The sequence below is a fragment of the Lithobates pipiens genome, unplaced genomic scaffold (genome assembly GCF_037356315.1).
Source record: "Lithobates pipiens isolate NorthernLeopardFrog02 unplaced genomic scaffold, aLitPip1_a1.2 Scaffold_16, whole genome shotgun sequence".
In the NCBI taxonomy this organism is placed as follows: domain Eukaryota; kingdom Metazoa; phylum Chordata; class Amphibia; order Anura; family Ranidae; genus Lithobates; species Lithobates pipiens.
The window spans coordinates 247,455,863-247,473,003 of record NW_027507748.1 but is presented as its reverse complement, the minus strand read 5'-3'; the positions used below and the strand labels follow the sequence as shown (position 1 = coordinate 247,473,003).

The following is a 17,141-nucleotide window of genomic DNA, read 5'->3' as shown; positions in this document are numbered from 1 at the left end:
AAAGTCCCACATATGTGGTATCCCCGTACTCAGGAGAAGCAGCAGAATTTATTTTGGGGTGTCATTTCACATACGCCCATAGCATGTGTGAGCAATATATCATTTAGTGACAACTTTGTGTAAAAAAAAAAAAAAATTTTTTTTTGTCATTATTCAATCGCTTGAGGCAAAAAAATAAAATATTCAATGGGCTCAACATGCCTCTTATCAATTTCCTTAGGGGGTCTACTTTCCAAAATGCGGTCATTTGGGGGGGTTTTGGACTGCCCTGCCATTTTAGCACCTCAAGAAATGAGATAGGCAGTCGTAAACTAAAAGCTGCGTAAATTCCAGAAAACGTACCTTAGTTTGTAGATGTGACAACTTTTGCGCAAACCAATAAATATACAATTATTGACTTTTTTTTTACCAAAGACATGTGGCTGAATACATTTTGGCCTAAATGTATGACTAAAATTGAGTTTATTGGATTTTTCTAATAACAAAAAGTAGAAAATATCATATTTTTTTCAAAATTTGCGGTCTTTTTACGTTTATATCGCAAAAAATAAAAATCGCAGAGGCAATCAAATACCATCAAAAGAAAGCTCTATTTGTGGGAAGAAAAGGACGCAAATTTTGTTTGGGTACAACATTGCATGACCGCGCAATTACCAGTTAAAGCAGCGCAGTGCCAAAGTGTAAAAAGACCTCTGGTCATTTACCAGCAAAATGGTCCGGTCTGAAAGTGGTTAAGATGTAAATTTGGAATGTGGACATGAATACACCCGTTGCTTCTGACTTGGACAGGTTATTTTTAAATCGGAAAGGGAACCATACTGGTAAAGTTTGTTGAGAAGGTTAGGTAGAGAAATAACTGGATTGGTAAGTGAAAAAAACGGAGGTGTCTGGGTTTTGTTTGGCCTTGCAAAGAAATGTCTCTAGTGAAGGAGTGAAGAGGAAGCGTGAGAGAGGACACCCCTGCCGGGTGCAATTAGAAGTAGGTAGGGGATCCAACAGAAGACCATTAGCCTTTATTTGTGCTGTCGGGTTCGAATATACACTCAAAATCCACCCTACCATCCTGTCACCAGTCCCATATTGTGCAAAACCTGAAAGACCAGTTGACGTGGTCAAAAGCTTTTTCGCCATCTGTTCCCAGAAACACAGTGTGTTGGAGAGGTTGGCCAAGTGGATTAAGATCAGAGCTTTAATAGTATTGTCTCTGACTTCATGGGTCAGTATAAAGCTATCTTGGTGAAGATGGATTAATTTTGTCAAGTGCGGTTGAAAGCAAGTGAAGAGAATTTATGTAAACTACATTTAATAAAAAAATTGGGGGGTAGCTACTACATGCCAGGAGATCTTTGCCCTCTTTGGGTATAACCAAAATGTGTTCTTTTAAGGTGTCCAGATGGAATGAGGTCTCACATTCTAGAGAGTTAAACTTCTGTACCATATGCGGGGCAGAAAAAGTTGGTAATATCTAAGTGTGAAGCCAGCTGGGCCTGGTGCTTCGCCATGCTTAGATGAACCTATGGCTAATTGCAGTTCTGCAAGAGTGATGGGTGCCTCCAGATCCTCATGAATCAAATCTGTAAGACCCAAAGAAGAAATCTAGTTCTTGGGCCATTGAACTAGTAGGAATGTTATGAAGGGTCCTTAAAATTTGCGGAAGGTAGAGGTGATTTGAGGAGGCCAGCAGTCAGCCACTCTTCTCTTGCGATTCATAGTAATATTACTGTAATGCCGCCTTGGCCTTGTACTGGAGAAAGTAAGTAACTTGTCAGCACAGCCTTAAAAGTTCCTTCTCTACTGATGTAGCAAGGTTCTATTTGTGTCAGGTCTCTAACGCGTTCATGTCCGGTAGTAATTTAGTCCGTTCGGCTTCACAGTCTTGTTTGATTCTTGAACCATGTTTAATAAGGACCCCCCTAATCATGGTTTTATGTGCTTCCTCCACTATCCCATGGTCACTATTTTGGGTGAAGTTCATTTGAAAATAGAACTGTCACGAAGTAGGCTTTCTTTTAGTCACCAATGCAGGTGTTTGGAGAGGTGTTCAGTCAAAGCAAGGTTTGATGTAACAGACAATGTGATGTTTCTGATATCTACATCTATTAGCTCAGGTAGCATGTGGTGGGGAATGAACAGGTCGATGCGTGAGTAAACAATATGTGGGGGAGAGTAAAGGGTATAGTTCCTTTCATGAGGATGGAACATATCAGTAAGTTGGAACTTGTGGAGAGCCTGTAAGACGCATTTGCGGTAGCCTGGAGTAACAGAGGACCCCCCCCCCCCCTGTAGTGGTGTCTACCTTTGGGTCTAGGGGTAGATTGAAATCCCCTGCCCAAGAGGAGTTTGCCATCAGCAAATGCCATAAGAGTGTCAATCGTGTAACAAAGAAAGTGGTCCTGATTACAGTTAGGAGCATATAACATGGCTAGAGTCCCTTTACCCTCTTTACGTCTGTCCCAAAGCAGATTTATTGCTACAGGGCAGCCTGGTCAGGAAGGGGGGTAAACCTTCCGGAGCTGATGTGGTTAAAACCAGGAAGCAACCCTCGTCTGCTCTTGAATCAAGTAGGTTCCAAGGGACTCGATTAGAGATCAGGATGGAAACACCTCTATATTTGGACTCCCGGTTAAAGGCATTATATGCAAAGGGGTAAAAACAGTTTTTGAGAAATGGAGCCTTCCCCTCTTTGAAGTGGGTTTCCTGAATGAACGCTTCATCAAAATGTAAGCGCTTCAGCTTTTGAAAGGAGCATCTTACACTTTCCAGGCACATCAAGTCCCCTAGAATTCAGGGCTTCCATCCTATTCAGTGGCTGGTTGTGGGGGGGCGGGGATGGGGGGGGGGATGAGTGAGGCATGGGATAAGAAAAAGGAGACTGGAAAGGAGAAGGGGATATGGGGGGGGGTCCCTAACAAACATAACTAGGGTAGATAAAGACACTCACACTCACAAACTACCACCCATGTGTGCGCAGGCTTAAGGAGGAAGTGGCTAAGTATGTCTGAAGGCTGCTCCCCTCCCCCCTGGCAGCATGGTGGAATATTTTACAATCAATGACCTATACGTAAGAGTACAAGTAAATGAGAATTTTCACATAAATAACAGAACTGAAGGTGAAATATCAATGAGTACCCATATTTAGGAATACCGGAATAATCCACTTAGATGAGATCATACATATAACCCTCTCCTGGGGGAGGGGGGTGTGAGTCGCCGTCCACATGGGCCAGCAATGAGTCACAGTGTGCAAAAGTAAAAATTTGCAACAATTAAAATTACTGACAACCATCCCCAATTGGGGGCCATGACCCACCCCGCCCCCGCAATTAAGGGGAGTCCTGGAGCCAAAGTTGCAGTCCAGTGGAACAATAATTAATGAAGAATGTAGAATTCGAACAACAAAAAAAAACTGTAGACGGAAACCATGTAAAGTATAGTCAGCAGCCTCCCCTGTGCCGAGTAAACAACCACATGTTGAGAATCATCAGGTAGGGCTGCTTAACAGCACATCATAAAAAAAAAACAAGCTGTAGCTGGATATTGGTATTGGGGGAATTGAAGCCCCAATAGGATGCGCCCCACACAACAAGGGACTGGTCCATGCCACAGGGAGGTGGCATGTCCCCCAAAACAATATAAAAAATATAAAGGCCCGCAAGTGAGCACTATAAACAGTTTTGGTAAACCTCAAATATTCAGGCTGGTATTGGTGGAAGAGACAATGTTTCCCATTGTAGAGTCTTACAGCCAGGATACACTGCAGCAATGAAAAATAAGAGGAGCAAATCTCCTGGTGACATCCAAGTGTGGGCATGGCCAGGCTGCAGTTCATTAGCAGTCCTGAGAAATAAAAACATTGAGGCACAAAGTCCTCCAGGTGCAAGGAGTGTAGGTGAAAAGTACTGACTTGAGATCAGGGTACGGAGAATGTTGCAGAGTTGATGTCTTCCGCGTTGTAAAACTCGACTGATTGGATCAGAGTCCACAATAAAAATTGAGGTACAAAGACCTCCAGTAGGGTATAACTTGTACACAGCATGTGGCTTCAAGCACGACCCACATAACAACTCAGACAGCGTTTCTTCACCCAAACGTGAGGAATCCCGAATAGGCTCTCATACTCGCAGGAGCAAGATCACGACTCATGTGTAGAAGCCGACTGATGGGCGCTGGATCCACGTTCCTGGAATCTCCAGGAAGGCACACAAATCTGGAAGGACTGCAGGGCGATGTAGTATGAAAGAAGATGTCCCTTTGTGGACGGTCAGAGAAAAGGGGAATTCCCAGCGATACAAATGGCCCAATTGTTGCAGCTGGTCCAGCAAGGGCCAAAGCAGGGCTCTGTGCTGTAGGGTCGCCTTGGACAGAACCGGCAAGATCTTAATGGCATCACTGTCAAAGTCAATTGTTCTCAATGTCTAGGCCTTCATCAGAATAATCGTCTTGTGGGTATACCGGTGCAGGTGGCAGATTACATCTCGAGGTCTGTTTGGATCAGTTGACTTTGGACTTGGTCCAACTCAAGTGGCTCCGGATGGACAGTGTCTAATACACGGTATATAGCAACAACCCTGTCTCGCAGATCCTCTGATCCAGTGGCATCAGGGAGTCCATGGAACCACAAGTTGTTGCTTCCGCTCTGTCCTCAAGATCTTCTAGGTGCAGTTGTAATGCCACAAGAGTTCTGCCTGGTGTGCCTGTTTCTGCTTCTGACACCCTCCTCCCCTCTATGGCTAACACAGAAGACTCTCCTGTTGTAATGTGGTCGGAGAGATGTTGTGCTTCTGAGCAGACCGCCTTCATCTCCTGTTGGTAGAACTCGGTCTCTGCAGTGCTGCCATGTGGGTCCGCCATGCTGGCCCAGGACTGAGGGCCTGGATGCCAGGGAAGAAGTGCTTGATGACAGACCGATCCTAGCCACACCCCCCCAATTTTTTTTATTTTTTATTTTGAATAGTATAATTGAACATTTTCTTCCTACATACGCTGAAAGCCAACTTCTCCTCCTCGCTCGCTATGAGGCTGCAGGAGGAAAATGTTTATTATGTTAATTTCATTGTGGCCCGTGGTTGATCACCAAATCACTTAAGTGGCCCTCGCTCTTCAAAAGTTTGAGAAACCCTTACCTAGTGGTTTTCCACCCTTCTAATTCATTGATTAATGATGTCCCAGGGTGTTTGAATACTTTTCCTGTACTGTACAAATAAAATAAGAGGGATTCTGACTTACCTGTAAATTCCATGTCTTGGAGTACCATTTAGGACACAGGCTTCCCTCCCTTGCTAAAAAAGTGAGGAGTCACAGAGTGGGGTGGGTCCTCCAGAAACTTGCCAGTGTCCAATTACCTGGCGGTGTAAGCCTATATCCCAGGTAGCATGAATATTTTGCCTGTGTTCTGTACTGCACTCCAAGATGGGGAATTTACAGGCAAGTCAAAATTACTCTTTTTTTTCCAGTGTGGGTGTGTGTGTCTCAAAATTAATATAAACTAGCTATACTATTAATAAAGTAAACATGTTTCTTACAATACAGAAACTAGAATATTGTTGGGCTGCCTGTTTTTCCATCCATAACCTTGATGTTCTGCATTTTGCAATTTTTTGTTTAGAGTACTATAAATAGGTGTGTGGACGCTGTTTATTATGTCTAGGTCTAAAGAGTACTAAAGTAGAGATGGTGGAGATAGATCATTTTTTGTGAGATACTGTGTGGAATAAAATGGGGTATTTTTTGTTTCTAAAAGCCATCTCGACCATCTAAGAAAGGAATCGCCTTTGGGAAACGCTCTAACTCCATGAAAAGGAATCCAAATGCTGTAGTCACAAAGATGGGCTGGCTGTACAAACAGGTGAGTGAAAGATATAATCAAACCATTGAAATGCACTTTACATTTGAAATAGCCAGACTGCACCTGAGACTATCATACAAAAAGGTATTGACTTATTTATTCTGCTTCTGTGTTCATAGTCAGTGGATTTTCATTTTTACCACGATTGTTGAATTTGGCAACATCCTCATATATTGCACTTGAAGCAGAACTATTTCTCTATCATTCATAGATGGACACAGCAGCTCTTCTTGACCTTTATTATATCGCTCCACTAGGAGAGGACTAGGCAGAAAGTGTTAAAAACAGCAACACTTGCGAAGTACTGCCAAAGGGGTGGTCCTACTGGCTATAACCCCTCACACTGCATCCAGCAGGTCAGTTTTTTTTCTGCCTAGTATAGGAGAAGGACCTTGCTCCCTATGGGACCATTAGTCCTGGGAATTTTTTTCTTTTTTCTGCACTTTTGATTCCTGTGATCTTCAATCAACAGCCGGGCTAGGTGACAGACTGGATAATATAGATCCTTGTAGTCTCCCCAGCCTGGCCATTGAGTGTGGGCAGACCTAGCTACATGCTGGGTTGGCCACGACTTGTCCCTTCTATTCCGGCGGCAGCTGGTGAGCTATATGCTCTGGGGCACACGTATGACCAGGCTACTGCTGTCTGTGTCACAGTGTGCCGTAGCCGGCAGCCACTCTGTACTGCTTGGGTGATGGGTCTGACTGTGAAATGCGTCCAGCAGTTCCTGCAGGAGGGGTAAGTATAGTTCCACCTGTCTCAGCAGGATGAAGCAGCTGGGCATTCCCTGGGAGGTCGGCTAGGGGGTCTCTCACTCTCCCTTTCTTCTTTCCCTGTCCTTTCCCTCCTCCCCGTGCTATGGGCCTCTGTTTGACTGGGCACATGGAGGTGCGGTGCACGTATCTGGCCGGGAGTCCCCCGGGGGGATCTGGATCCTGGCAGGGGGCTGTGCTAGGTGTTGGGGGTCCGCTCATCCTCTTCCCTTTTTTCTGGGCCACGGTGGGTGTCTGTACCGTGTGAGCCGTGTGAGGAGGCCGCTGCGGCCATTTTCCTGGGGCCGTTTTCTAGCAGTTCGGCGGCCATTTTCTTGGCGCCCTCAGACTTTTTTGCTGAGGCGGCCATTTTCTAGTAGACTCAGGTGGTTTTGCCTCTAGCACTGGGTGTTTGTTTCCTTCTAGAACAGCGCGCTCTCACACAGACACCTCATGAATGGCACAGGGGAGAGCGGGCAACAGCACAGCACAGTACCTGGGTCAGGGTGGTGAATCCTGCGGGGGGGGGGCCCTCAGTCTGAGCAGCTAGGAGGGTATACTTTTGTGTGACTTGCCTTAGGTCCCTAAGTGATGACAGGAGAGTGTAGGTCAGCATGGTGCTTCTTCCCCAGACATCCCTGTGATTGCAATTGGTTCCCCTGCACCTGCGGTGCCTATGGACGCTCTGTCTGTGATCCTGGAGGCCTTTGTTGCCAGGGTGGAAGTGGCGTGTAAGAGCAAGGGGGGTAAAAAATGCCCCCTCCCCCCACAGTCTTCTGGGGAAAGCTCTGATTCAGACTCGGGCTCTGCTGTGACTGGTGGCCCCTGTTCTGATGTATCAGAGGATGCGGACCAGGACCGTTTAGACAGGATGACTTTATGTCCGGGTCAGAGCAAGAAAAGGCGCTTGTAGGAGCACTTATTACAGCAGTGCGGGATACCCTAAAAATGGAGGATACGGCAGGGGTATCTACAGAGGTGTCGGTGCTTTTCGGGTCCCACAAGTCGGCCCGCACGCCTAAGGTGTTTCCTTACCTAACTTATTTTGATAACTTTATTTACAAGGAATGGGGAAAACCACAGCGGGCCTTTTCAGTCCCAAAATCAATGGCGATGTGTTACCCATTTGAGGAGAGTTTCCTGAAGAAATTGACATCTCCTCCGATTATTGACCCCCCCCCCCGTATCCAGGTTAAATAAGGTAACTGCTATTCCGGTGGAAGGGACTCCTGCTTTTCAGGATCCTGCCGACAGAAGGCCCGAGGTGGTTGCCCAGTCCATGTTTACCATGGTGGGGTCAGCATTGCGGCCAGTGTTAGCCACGGCCCTAGTATCGCAGACGCTGACTGAATTGACTGTTTTTGCACCATGAATTGGAGAGGCAACAGGCTTCCCTGGTCTGCGTGAAGCTGGCAGATCATTTTGTGCAGGGCCTTAAGTATGTCTGTGATGCGGCCTTAGATATGGCCCCTTGCTCTCTAGAGCCTCAGTATTAGCAGTAATGCTATGTCACCTGATTTGGCTGAAATGCTGATCTGGCTGATTTGCCCTTCCAGGGAGAGATGCTATTTGGAGCCTCGCTGGATGACATTATTAAGAATGTTACTGGGGGTAAGAGTACGTTGCTCCCACAGTCCAGGAAAGGTAAGGAGCTACTCCGTAGGCCTCCTTTTCCGCTCAGAAGCAGATTTTTCTTCCGCCCAGATCGACAGGAAGGCATTCCCAGTCAAACCTGAACCTACAGAAGTCGGTGTTGGTGCCAACTCAGCGCCTGGAGTACCTGGGCTTGCTTCTGGACTCCTCAGAGGCGAGAGTCTTTCTCCCTTTGGACAAGTTGCAGACTCTTCAAGCTGCAGTAAAGTTGTTGGCGTCCCGCAGGTGGTCGTCGCTGAGTTTTCTCGTTCGTTCACTGACTGACACAGCTCCGTTAATTTTGACCGTAGGGTTATTACACCACCTTCAGGAGAGGACTAAGCAGAACATGTTATACATGTGAAAAAAACTGAATTTACAGTTCTGCCCAGGGGGCGGTCCCTCTAGTAATAACCCCATCAGCCTGCTTCCTGTAGCTCCGTTTTTTTATGCCTAGTGAAGGAGATGGACCTAGGATCCCTGCGGGACCATCGGTACTGGGTTATTTTTTTTGAATGTTTGCCTTTTGCGCAAGATGTTTATATCCTGTTATCTGCTATCAACAGCCGGCTGGGTGACAGGCTGGATAATCTAGATCCTTGTAGTCTCCCCAGCCTGGGTCGGCCACGACATGCCCCTCAGGCTCCAGGGGCGGCCGGTGAGCGCAACGCTCCAGGGCACACATATGACCGGACTACCGATGTCCTTGTCACAGTGTGCCGCTTGGAGATTGGGTCTGTGATGGGATGTCCCCAGCTCATCCGGATGGTAAGTACAGCTCTCCCTGCCTCGGCGAGATTGAGCAGCTGGGCATTCCCTGGGAAGTCGATTAGGGGGTCCCTCTCCTCCCTCTCTTCTCTTCCTAATTTCCTTGTGGGGGATGCTGCATGATGGGCTGCTGAGCGGTGTGTGTACCTGTAGCCAGGGGTCCCCTGGAGGTCTCTCACCTTAGATTGGAGGCTGCGCTGGGTGTCTTTGTCCCTGGGTGTCTGTGGTCTCCCCGCTGGGTGTCTGGAGGTGTGCATGTGCTGATCAGAAGGTTTGTCCCTGCCCGTCTCTCTCGAGTAAGTGGGCGCCTTAGGGAGTTTGCAGCCCGGTGGGCCTCTTGGCTGTCCGACCAATGGGTCTGCAAGATAGTTCCTCTCTTGGCCACCAAAACAGATTCTTCGCCTCCAGCATACCCTTACTCCCGGCTCGCTGGGAGGCCCTATTGTGGGCAGTAAAGGACCTGCTAAGCCGCAGGGTGATAGTGCCTGTTCCGGAGTCGGAAAGGTTCCATGGGTTCTACTCCAATCGGTTTGTAGTCTCCAAAAAGTAAGGGGTACGCCCAATCTTGGACCTGAAAGCCCTCAATTGCTTGTAAAAGTATGGAGGTTCAGAATTGAATCAATTCGCTCAGTAGTCGCTGCACTTTATCACTCCCTGGCATCTTTGAACATCCAGGATGTGTACCTGCACATACCCATATGCCTCAGGCATCAGAGGTTTCTGTGATTTGCAGTTGGGGAAGCCCACTACCAGTTTGTGGCTCTCCCTTTTGGCTTGGCATCAGCACCCCGAGTCTTTACCAAGTTATTGGCTCCTATTTTGCCGTTGTTGCAACAACGCGGGATCGCAATTGTAGGTTACCTAGACGATCTCCTCCTGAGAGCATCTTCCGCCTCAGAATTAAAGGAGGATGTGGCGATCACCATGCAAACCCTGCAGGAATTTGGGTGGCTGTCGAACCTAAAAAAGTCGGTGCTCATACCTGCTCAGTGCTTGGAGTACCTAGGCTTACTGCTGGACTCCATGGAAGCAAGAGTTTTCTCCCTTCAAACTACAGACTCTCAGAGCCACGGTAAAACTATTGATGAACTGCAGGTGATCAACTCTGTGCTTCTGCATGCGAGTCCTGGGCCTCATGGTGGCCTCCTTCGAGGCGGTGCCGTACGCCCAGTTTCACACCAGAGTCTTGCAAAAGGAGATAGTGACAAAATGGGACAAATCTCCGTTATCCCTGGATGGGCAGATCCAGGTGAGCCAGTCAGTCAGAGACTCCCTGCTCTGGTGGCTGAGGTCCCTGGCACTTCGGTCCGGGAAGTCGTTACTAACTCTACATTGGACAGTGATCACAATGGACGCCAGCCTGACCGGCTGGGGTGGAGTACTGGAAGTACAGTCGACCCAGGGCCTTTGGTCGTGGGCGAAATCCAAGTTGCCGATCAATGTGCTCGAGCTCCGTGCGATCAAGGCTAGGCCTCTCCATATGGTCAATGAGACTACGAGGGCGCCCGATCAGGATCCAGTCAGACAACGCCACACCAGTGGCATATGTCAACCATCAAGGAGGAACAAGAAGTTTGGCTGCAGCACGGGAGGTCACTCACATTCTTTAGTGGGCAGAGACATGTAACGGCCTTGTCAGCCATTTACATCCTGGGAGTATATACAAATATTATGGCGCTCATAAAAACACCCACCTGCCTACCACTTTTTTCAAATTTGAAAAAACTTTATATATACAGTATAAAAAATAATATTAAATAGTAAGTGACAATACTGTGAGTATAATCAGATCACTATAGTGTACACGGGGAGTGGGAAAGGGGGGGGGGGGAAGGAAGGAAGAGGGACAGGAGAAATCTTTTCCTCAACAGTCTTTTCTCTGTTTTCTGAAAAGGAAGGAGTTAATTTTTCTCTGGGGGGTAAAATAACAGTCCAAAAACGGCAGCCATCCAGTGGAAACTGAAACCGGTTCCCAATTGACACTGTAAAGACAAGAGGAAGTGGCGCCTCTGGGTGTAGACTGTAAACGTTTTATTTAATAAGCATGTGGTTAAAAACACTCACATAGTGTAGTAGATAGTCAGGCAATGTATAGATTCCATAAACGGAAGGGGGAAGAACCTCAATGTGTGGTCATCCAAATCCCTGCGCTGGGGAGTCCTATCAGCATGAGTCCGCTCCTGGGGGCTGTGTTGATATGCAGAGGCGGCCAATGTAAACAGCGCGCGTTCGTCCGAGGCGTGGAAGGCACAAGGGACTCCAGGCGAAGGGAGATGACGTCACAGAGGATGCGACACGTTTCCTGAGCTGGCAATACCGTAGATGACAGGACGGCTGCGCTCCTTTGTCAAGCTGGCCGTTCGGAATCAGGGCGGAGGTATAAATACCAGAGGGGAATGCGGGGGAGGGGACACAAGACCAATATACATGCAAAAATAAGACGGAAACGCACAAGCTAATGCAAGAAGCAAAACAAATGGATTGCAATATGAAAAAAAGAAGAAAAACGCGGAAACGTAATGGGAAAAGATAAGTAAAAAATGGAAGAAAGATTATGTAAGAAAAATATATATGTGAATGTATACCTGACAGAAAAAGAAAATAAAAAGGGAATATATAGGTATGAATGATTATAGAGTGAGAAATTCTACGGAGGCAAAAATAAAATAAACATAAATAACAAAAATTAAAAAAAGAGGGGGTAAATAGAGGAAAGGAGGAAAAATTTAAGAAGAAATGAAGAATAATAGTAATAATTGGTGGAATAAAAAGTAATGATACCAATAATATATAAGTGAAATAAGAAAATAATCAAAAGAAAAATAAATAAAAAATAAAAAAATAAATACCATACTTTTACCCATGAGAGTAACCAGGTATCCCTAGCCTTTCTAGACTTGGAACTTGGTCATGATGGCCCTATAATATATGCAAACTACATAAAACCAACTGCTGGGAATTCATACCTGCACTTTAAAAGCTGCCATTTCCCAAATGGATTAAAAACATACCTAAGGGACAGTTCTGTCGTTTGAGACAGAACTGTACACGTGACGTTGACTTCATCAAAATCTAGTACTTACTTGAAAACATAATTCAAAGAAAAACAATACCCCGAGAGTCTCGTGGAGGATGCATACTAGCTATATCTACATGGTAAACCTGAAAGAATCCAGCCAACTCATAGGGACCATTCAAGCAATTTTGTTACTACTTTTCACTTCAAACACAAAAAAAATTAGAAAATTTTAGAAAATCACTGGGATATTCTACAACAAGACCCTTACTTCCATTCCATTCTGGACCCATAAATCCATTCTTCCCTCTCAGCCTAAAGTAACTTATCGTAGAGCTCCTAATTTAAAGAGTAAAATTGCCCCTAGCAAATTAAAACTGCCCCTACGTTTGTTACTGTACCCAGCCTCATCCCTCTTGTGGGGATGTACCGTTGTCACAAGAAACTGTAAAATGTGCGTTTTTGTGGAACATGGCCAGAAGTCCTTTAGTACAAAGGGTACCACCTATAGTCTGAGGGACTTTTTTAACTGCTCCTCAGATTATGTGGTGTATGGCCTCACCTGCCCCTGTGGCCTCATCTATGTTGGCCGAACGATTCGGCTGGCTAGACAGAGGTTTGGGGAATACAAGCGGTCGATTGAAGGCAAAACTGCCCCGCACAGTGTCCCCAGACATTTTGTCACTGTGCACCAAGGGTCTACCTCCGGCCTCAAGGTATGGGTTATAGAACAAATTCCCAGCTCTTTCCCCCCAGCTGAACGTTTCAAAAAACTTTGCGCCAGGGAAACATATTGGATTTACTTCCTTGACACTTTAGCGCCTGGTGGAATTAACGAAAGTATTGAGATTTCTACTATTCTTTCATTTTTATACTTATTTTTATTTTCATTTTTATTCTTCACTTTGACTCTCAGGATTGGAACAGTGTTTGAGTTATATCTTTGGTTACACATAAGTTATATCTTTTGCTACATATTGGCCTTATAGGAATAGTATATACATCTCTTCCAGTGTATAAATCATTTCTGCTTTTATTTTTGATAATATTCGTTAACCCATACCATTACCCATTTCTATCCAATTTTCATTTTCTCATTTTCTACTTTTCCACTATTTTATTTTTCCACCATCATCTTGTATTATCATCAGTTTTTCGATTTATTATTTTTCGTTGTTTCCCTTTTGTAGTATTTATTTATTATTTTTTATTATTATTTTATTTTTTTTATATTTATTTTTATTTCTCTTATATTTCTCTTCATTTTATTTTTAGTATAGTTTAGTTTATTTTATTATATACTTTTTTTATTTATTTTTTATTTATTTTTCTTTTGATTATTTTCTTATTTCACTTATTTATTATTGGTATCATTACTTTTTATTCCACCAATTATTACTATTATTCTTCATTTCTTCTTAATTTTTCCTCCTTTCCTCTATTTACCCCTCTTTTTTCATTTTTTTATTTATGTTTATGTTTATTTTATTTTGTTTTTGCCTCACGGACACATGTGTGCAGACAATTACGGACAGATGTGCGACAGATTTGCTTAAGATGATTATGGATATGTGTACCAGATAATCACGGACATGAGTGCCAGATGGTCATGGACACATGTGCGCCAGATGATCACGGATACATGTGCGCCAGATGTGCGCAGATGATTAGGGACAGATGTGCGCAGATGATCACTGACAGATGTGCTCCAGATGTGTTAAAGATAATTATGGACACATATGCACCAGATGATCATGAACACATGTGAGCCAGATGTGCTAAAGATGATCACAGACATATGGGGCAGATGATCACGGACAGATGCGTGCCAGATGATCACGGACACGTGCTCCAGGTCATGGACACGTGTGCCAGATGATCATGGACAGATGTGTGCAAACGATTAGGGACAGATGTGCGCCAGATGATCACGGACACGAGTGCCAGATGATCACGGACACGAGTGCCAGATGATCACGGACACGAGTGCCAGATGATCACGGACACGAGTGCCAGATGATCACGGACACGAGTGCCAGATGATCACGGACACGTGTGCCAGATGTGTGCAGATGATTAGGGACAGATGTGCGCAGATGATTAGGGACAGATGTGCGCAGATGATCATGGACACGTGTGCCAGATGATCACAAACTTGTGCGCCAGATGTGCTAAAGATGATCACAGACATATGTGCGCCAGATAATCACGGACAGATGTGCGCCAGATGATCATGGACACGTGCTCCAGATCACGGACATGTGCACCAGATGATCACGGACACGTGCGCCAGATGATTATGGATGCGTGTACAGACAATTAGGGACAGATGTGCGCCAGATGTGCTAAAGATGATTACGGACACGTGCGCCAGATGATCACGGACATGAGTGCCATATGGTCATGGACACGTGCGCCAGATGATCACAGATACATGTGCGCAGACAATTAGGGACAAATATGCACAGATGATCATGGACATATGTGCTCCAGATGTGCTAAAGATGATTACGGACAAATATGTGCCAGATGATCACGAATACGTGCGCAAGATGTGCTAAAGATGATCAGAAATGCGGCAGATGATCACGGACAGATGCACGCCAGATGATCACGGACACGTGCTCCAGATCACGGACACGTGAGCCAGATGATCACGGACAGATGTGCGGCAGATGTGCTAAAGATGATTAAGGACACGTGCGCCAGATGTACGCAGACGATTAGGGACAGATAGTTTCATAGTTTCATAGTTAGGTAGTTAGGTTGAATAAAGACACCAGTCCATCCAGTTCAACCTGAGTGAGCGTCTACAATTGTCCCTATCCCTGTACATTGCACACTCCCATTGGTCCCTACCCGCAAGGAGCCCACAATCCAAGGTCCCCATTCATATACTAGGGCCAATTTTGCACAGAAGCCAATTAACCTACCTGCATGTCTTTGGAGTGTGGGAGGAAACCGGAGTACCCGGAGGAAACCCACGCAGGCACAAGGAGAACATGCAAACTCCAGGCAGGTAGTGTTGTGGTTGGGGTTTGAACCAACAACCTTCTTACTGCTAGGTGAGAGTGCTAACCACTTCACCACTGTGCTGTTCAGATGTGCACAGAACACATAAGTCACGGCCAGATGTGCTAAAGATGATCACGGATATGTGCCCCAGATGATCACGAACACATGCGCCAGATGTGCTAAAGACGATCGCAGACATATGTGCGCCAGATGATCATGGACAGATGTGCACCAGATCATCATGGACATGTGCTCCAGATCACGGACACGTGCACCAGATGATCATGGACACATGTGCACCAGATTATCACGTACACGTGCGCTAGATGTGCACAGATGGTTAAGGACAGATGTGCCCCAGATGATCACTGACAGATGTGCCAAATGATCATGGACAGATGTACCAGATGATTATGGACACGTGTGCCAGATGATCACGGACAGATTTGCGCAGATGATCAGGGACACATGCGTCAGATGATCATAGACCCGTGCGCTAGATGATCACGGACACGTGCACCAGATGTGCTAAAGATGATCACAGATGTATGTACCCCAGATGATCATGGACAGATGTGCACCAGATGTGCTAAAGATCGCAGACACATGTGCGCGAGATGATCACAGACACGTGCGCTAGATGATCACGGACACATGCGCAGACGGTTAGGGACAGATGTGCGCCAGATGATCACTGACATGTGCGCCAGATGATCACTGACAGATGTGCCAAATGATCACGGACAGATGCGCCAGATGATCACTGACAGATGTGCCAAATGATCACGGACAGATGCGCCAGATTACGGACACGTGTGTGCCAGATGATCACGGACACGTGTGCGCAGACGGTTAGGGACAGATGTACGCAGATGATCGCGGACAAATGTGTAACAGATGATCACTGACAGATGTGCCAAATGATCACGGACACGTGCGCCAGATGATCACGGACAGATGTGCTCCAGATGTGCGCCAGATGATCACGGACACGTGCGCCAGATGTGTGCAGATGATTAGGGACAGATGTGCGCCAGATGTGGCAAATGATCACTGACAGATGTGCCAAATAATCATGGACACGTGCACCCGATGATCACAGACACATATGCACCAGATGATCACGGACAGATGTGCTCAGATGATCACGGACACGTGCGCCAGATGATCACGGACATGTGCGCCAGATGATCACGGACACGTGCGCCAGATGATCACGGACACGTGCGCCAGATGTGCGCAGATGATTAGGGACAGATGTGCGCTAGATGTGGCAGATCATCACTGACAGATGTGCGCCAGATGTGCCAAATGATCATGGACACGTGCGCCAGATGATCACAGACACATGTGTGCCAGATGATCACGGACAGATGTGTGCAGTTGATCACGGACACGTGCGCCAGATGACCATGGACACGTGTGCCAGATGTGCGCAGATGATCAGGGACAGATGTGCGCCAGATGTGGCAGATGATCACTGACAGATGTGCGCCAGATGTGCCAAATTATCATGGACACATGCACCAGATGATCACAGACAGATGTGTGCAGATGATCACGGACACGTGCACCAGATGATCATGCACACGTGCACCAGATGATCACGGACACATGCACCAGATGTGCTAAATATGATCAGAGACATGTTCGCCAGATGATCATGGACAGATGTGCACCAGATCACAGACACATGCGCCAGATGTGTGCAGATGATCACGGACAGATGTGCACCAGATCAGACACATGTACCAGATGTGCGCAGATGATCACGGACAGATGTGCACCAGATCACGGACAGATGTGCACCAGATCATGGACACATGCACCAGATGTGCACAGATGATCAGACAGATGTGCGCAGATGATAACGGACACATGCGCCAGATGTGCACAGATGATCAGACAGATGTGCGCAGATGATCACGGACACATGCGCCAGATGTGTGCCTGATTATGGGCATGTGCGCCAGATGATCACAGACATATGTGCGCCAGATGATCATGGACAGATGTGCACCAGATGATCATGGAGATGTGTCAGATCACGGACACATGTGCGTGAGATGTGCACAGAGGATCACAGACAGATGTGCGTTGATGATCACGGACA

General features: G+C 46.3%; 1 protein-coding gene across 17 annotated transcripts in view; it reads left to right on the top strand.

The window, feature by feature from the left end:
• Positions 1–17,141, top strand: part of PLEKHA6 (pleckstrin homology domain containing A6) — a 1,584,742-nt gene that overhangs the window by 330,420 nt on the left and 1,237,181 nt on the right. For all 17 annotated transcript variants that reach the window (XR_013274469.1, XR_013274470.1, XM_077481247.1 and 14 more), the window contains one exon: positions 5,741–5,845. Coding sequence is in view for 15 of the 17 variants with exons in the window: in XM_077481247.1 (XP_077337373.1) it covers positions 5,741–5,845 (105 nt within the window). In the remaining 2 variants the exon portion in view is untranslated. The remainder of the gene's footprint in view (positions 1–5,740; positions 5,846–17,141) is intronic.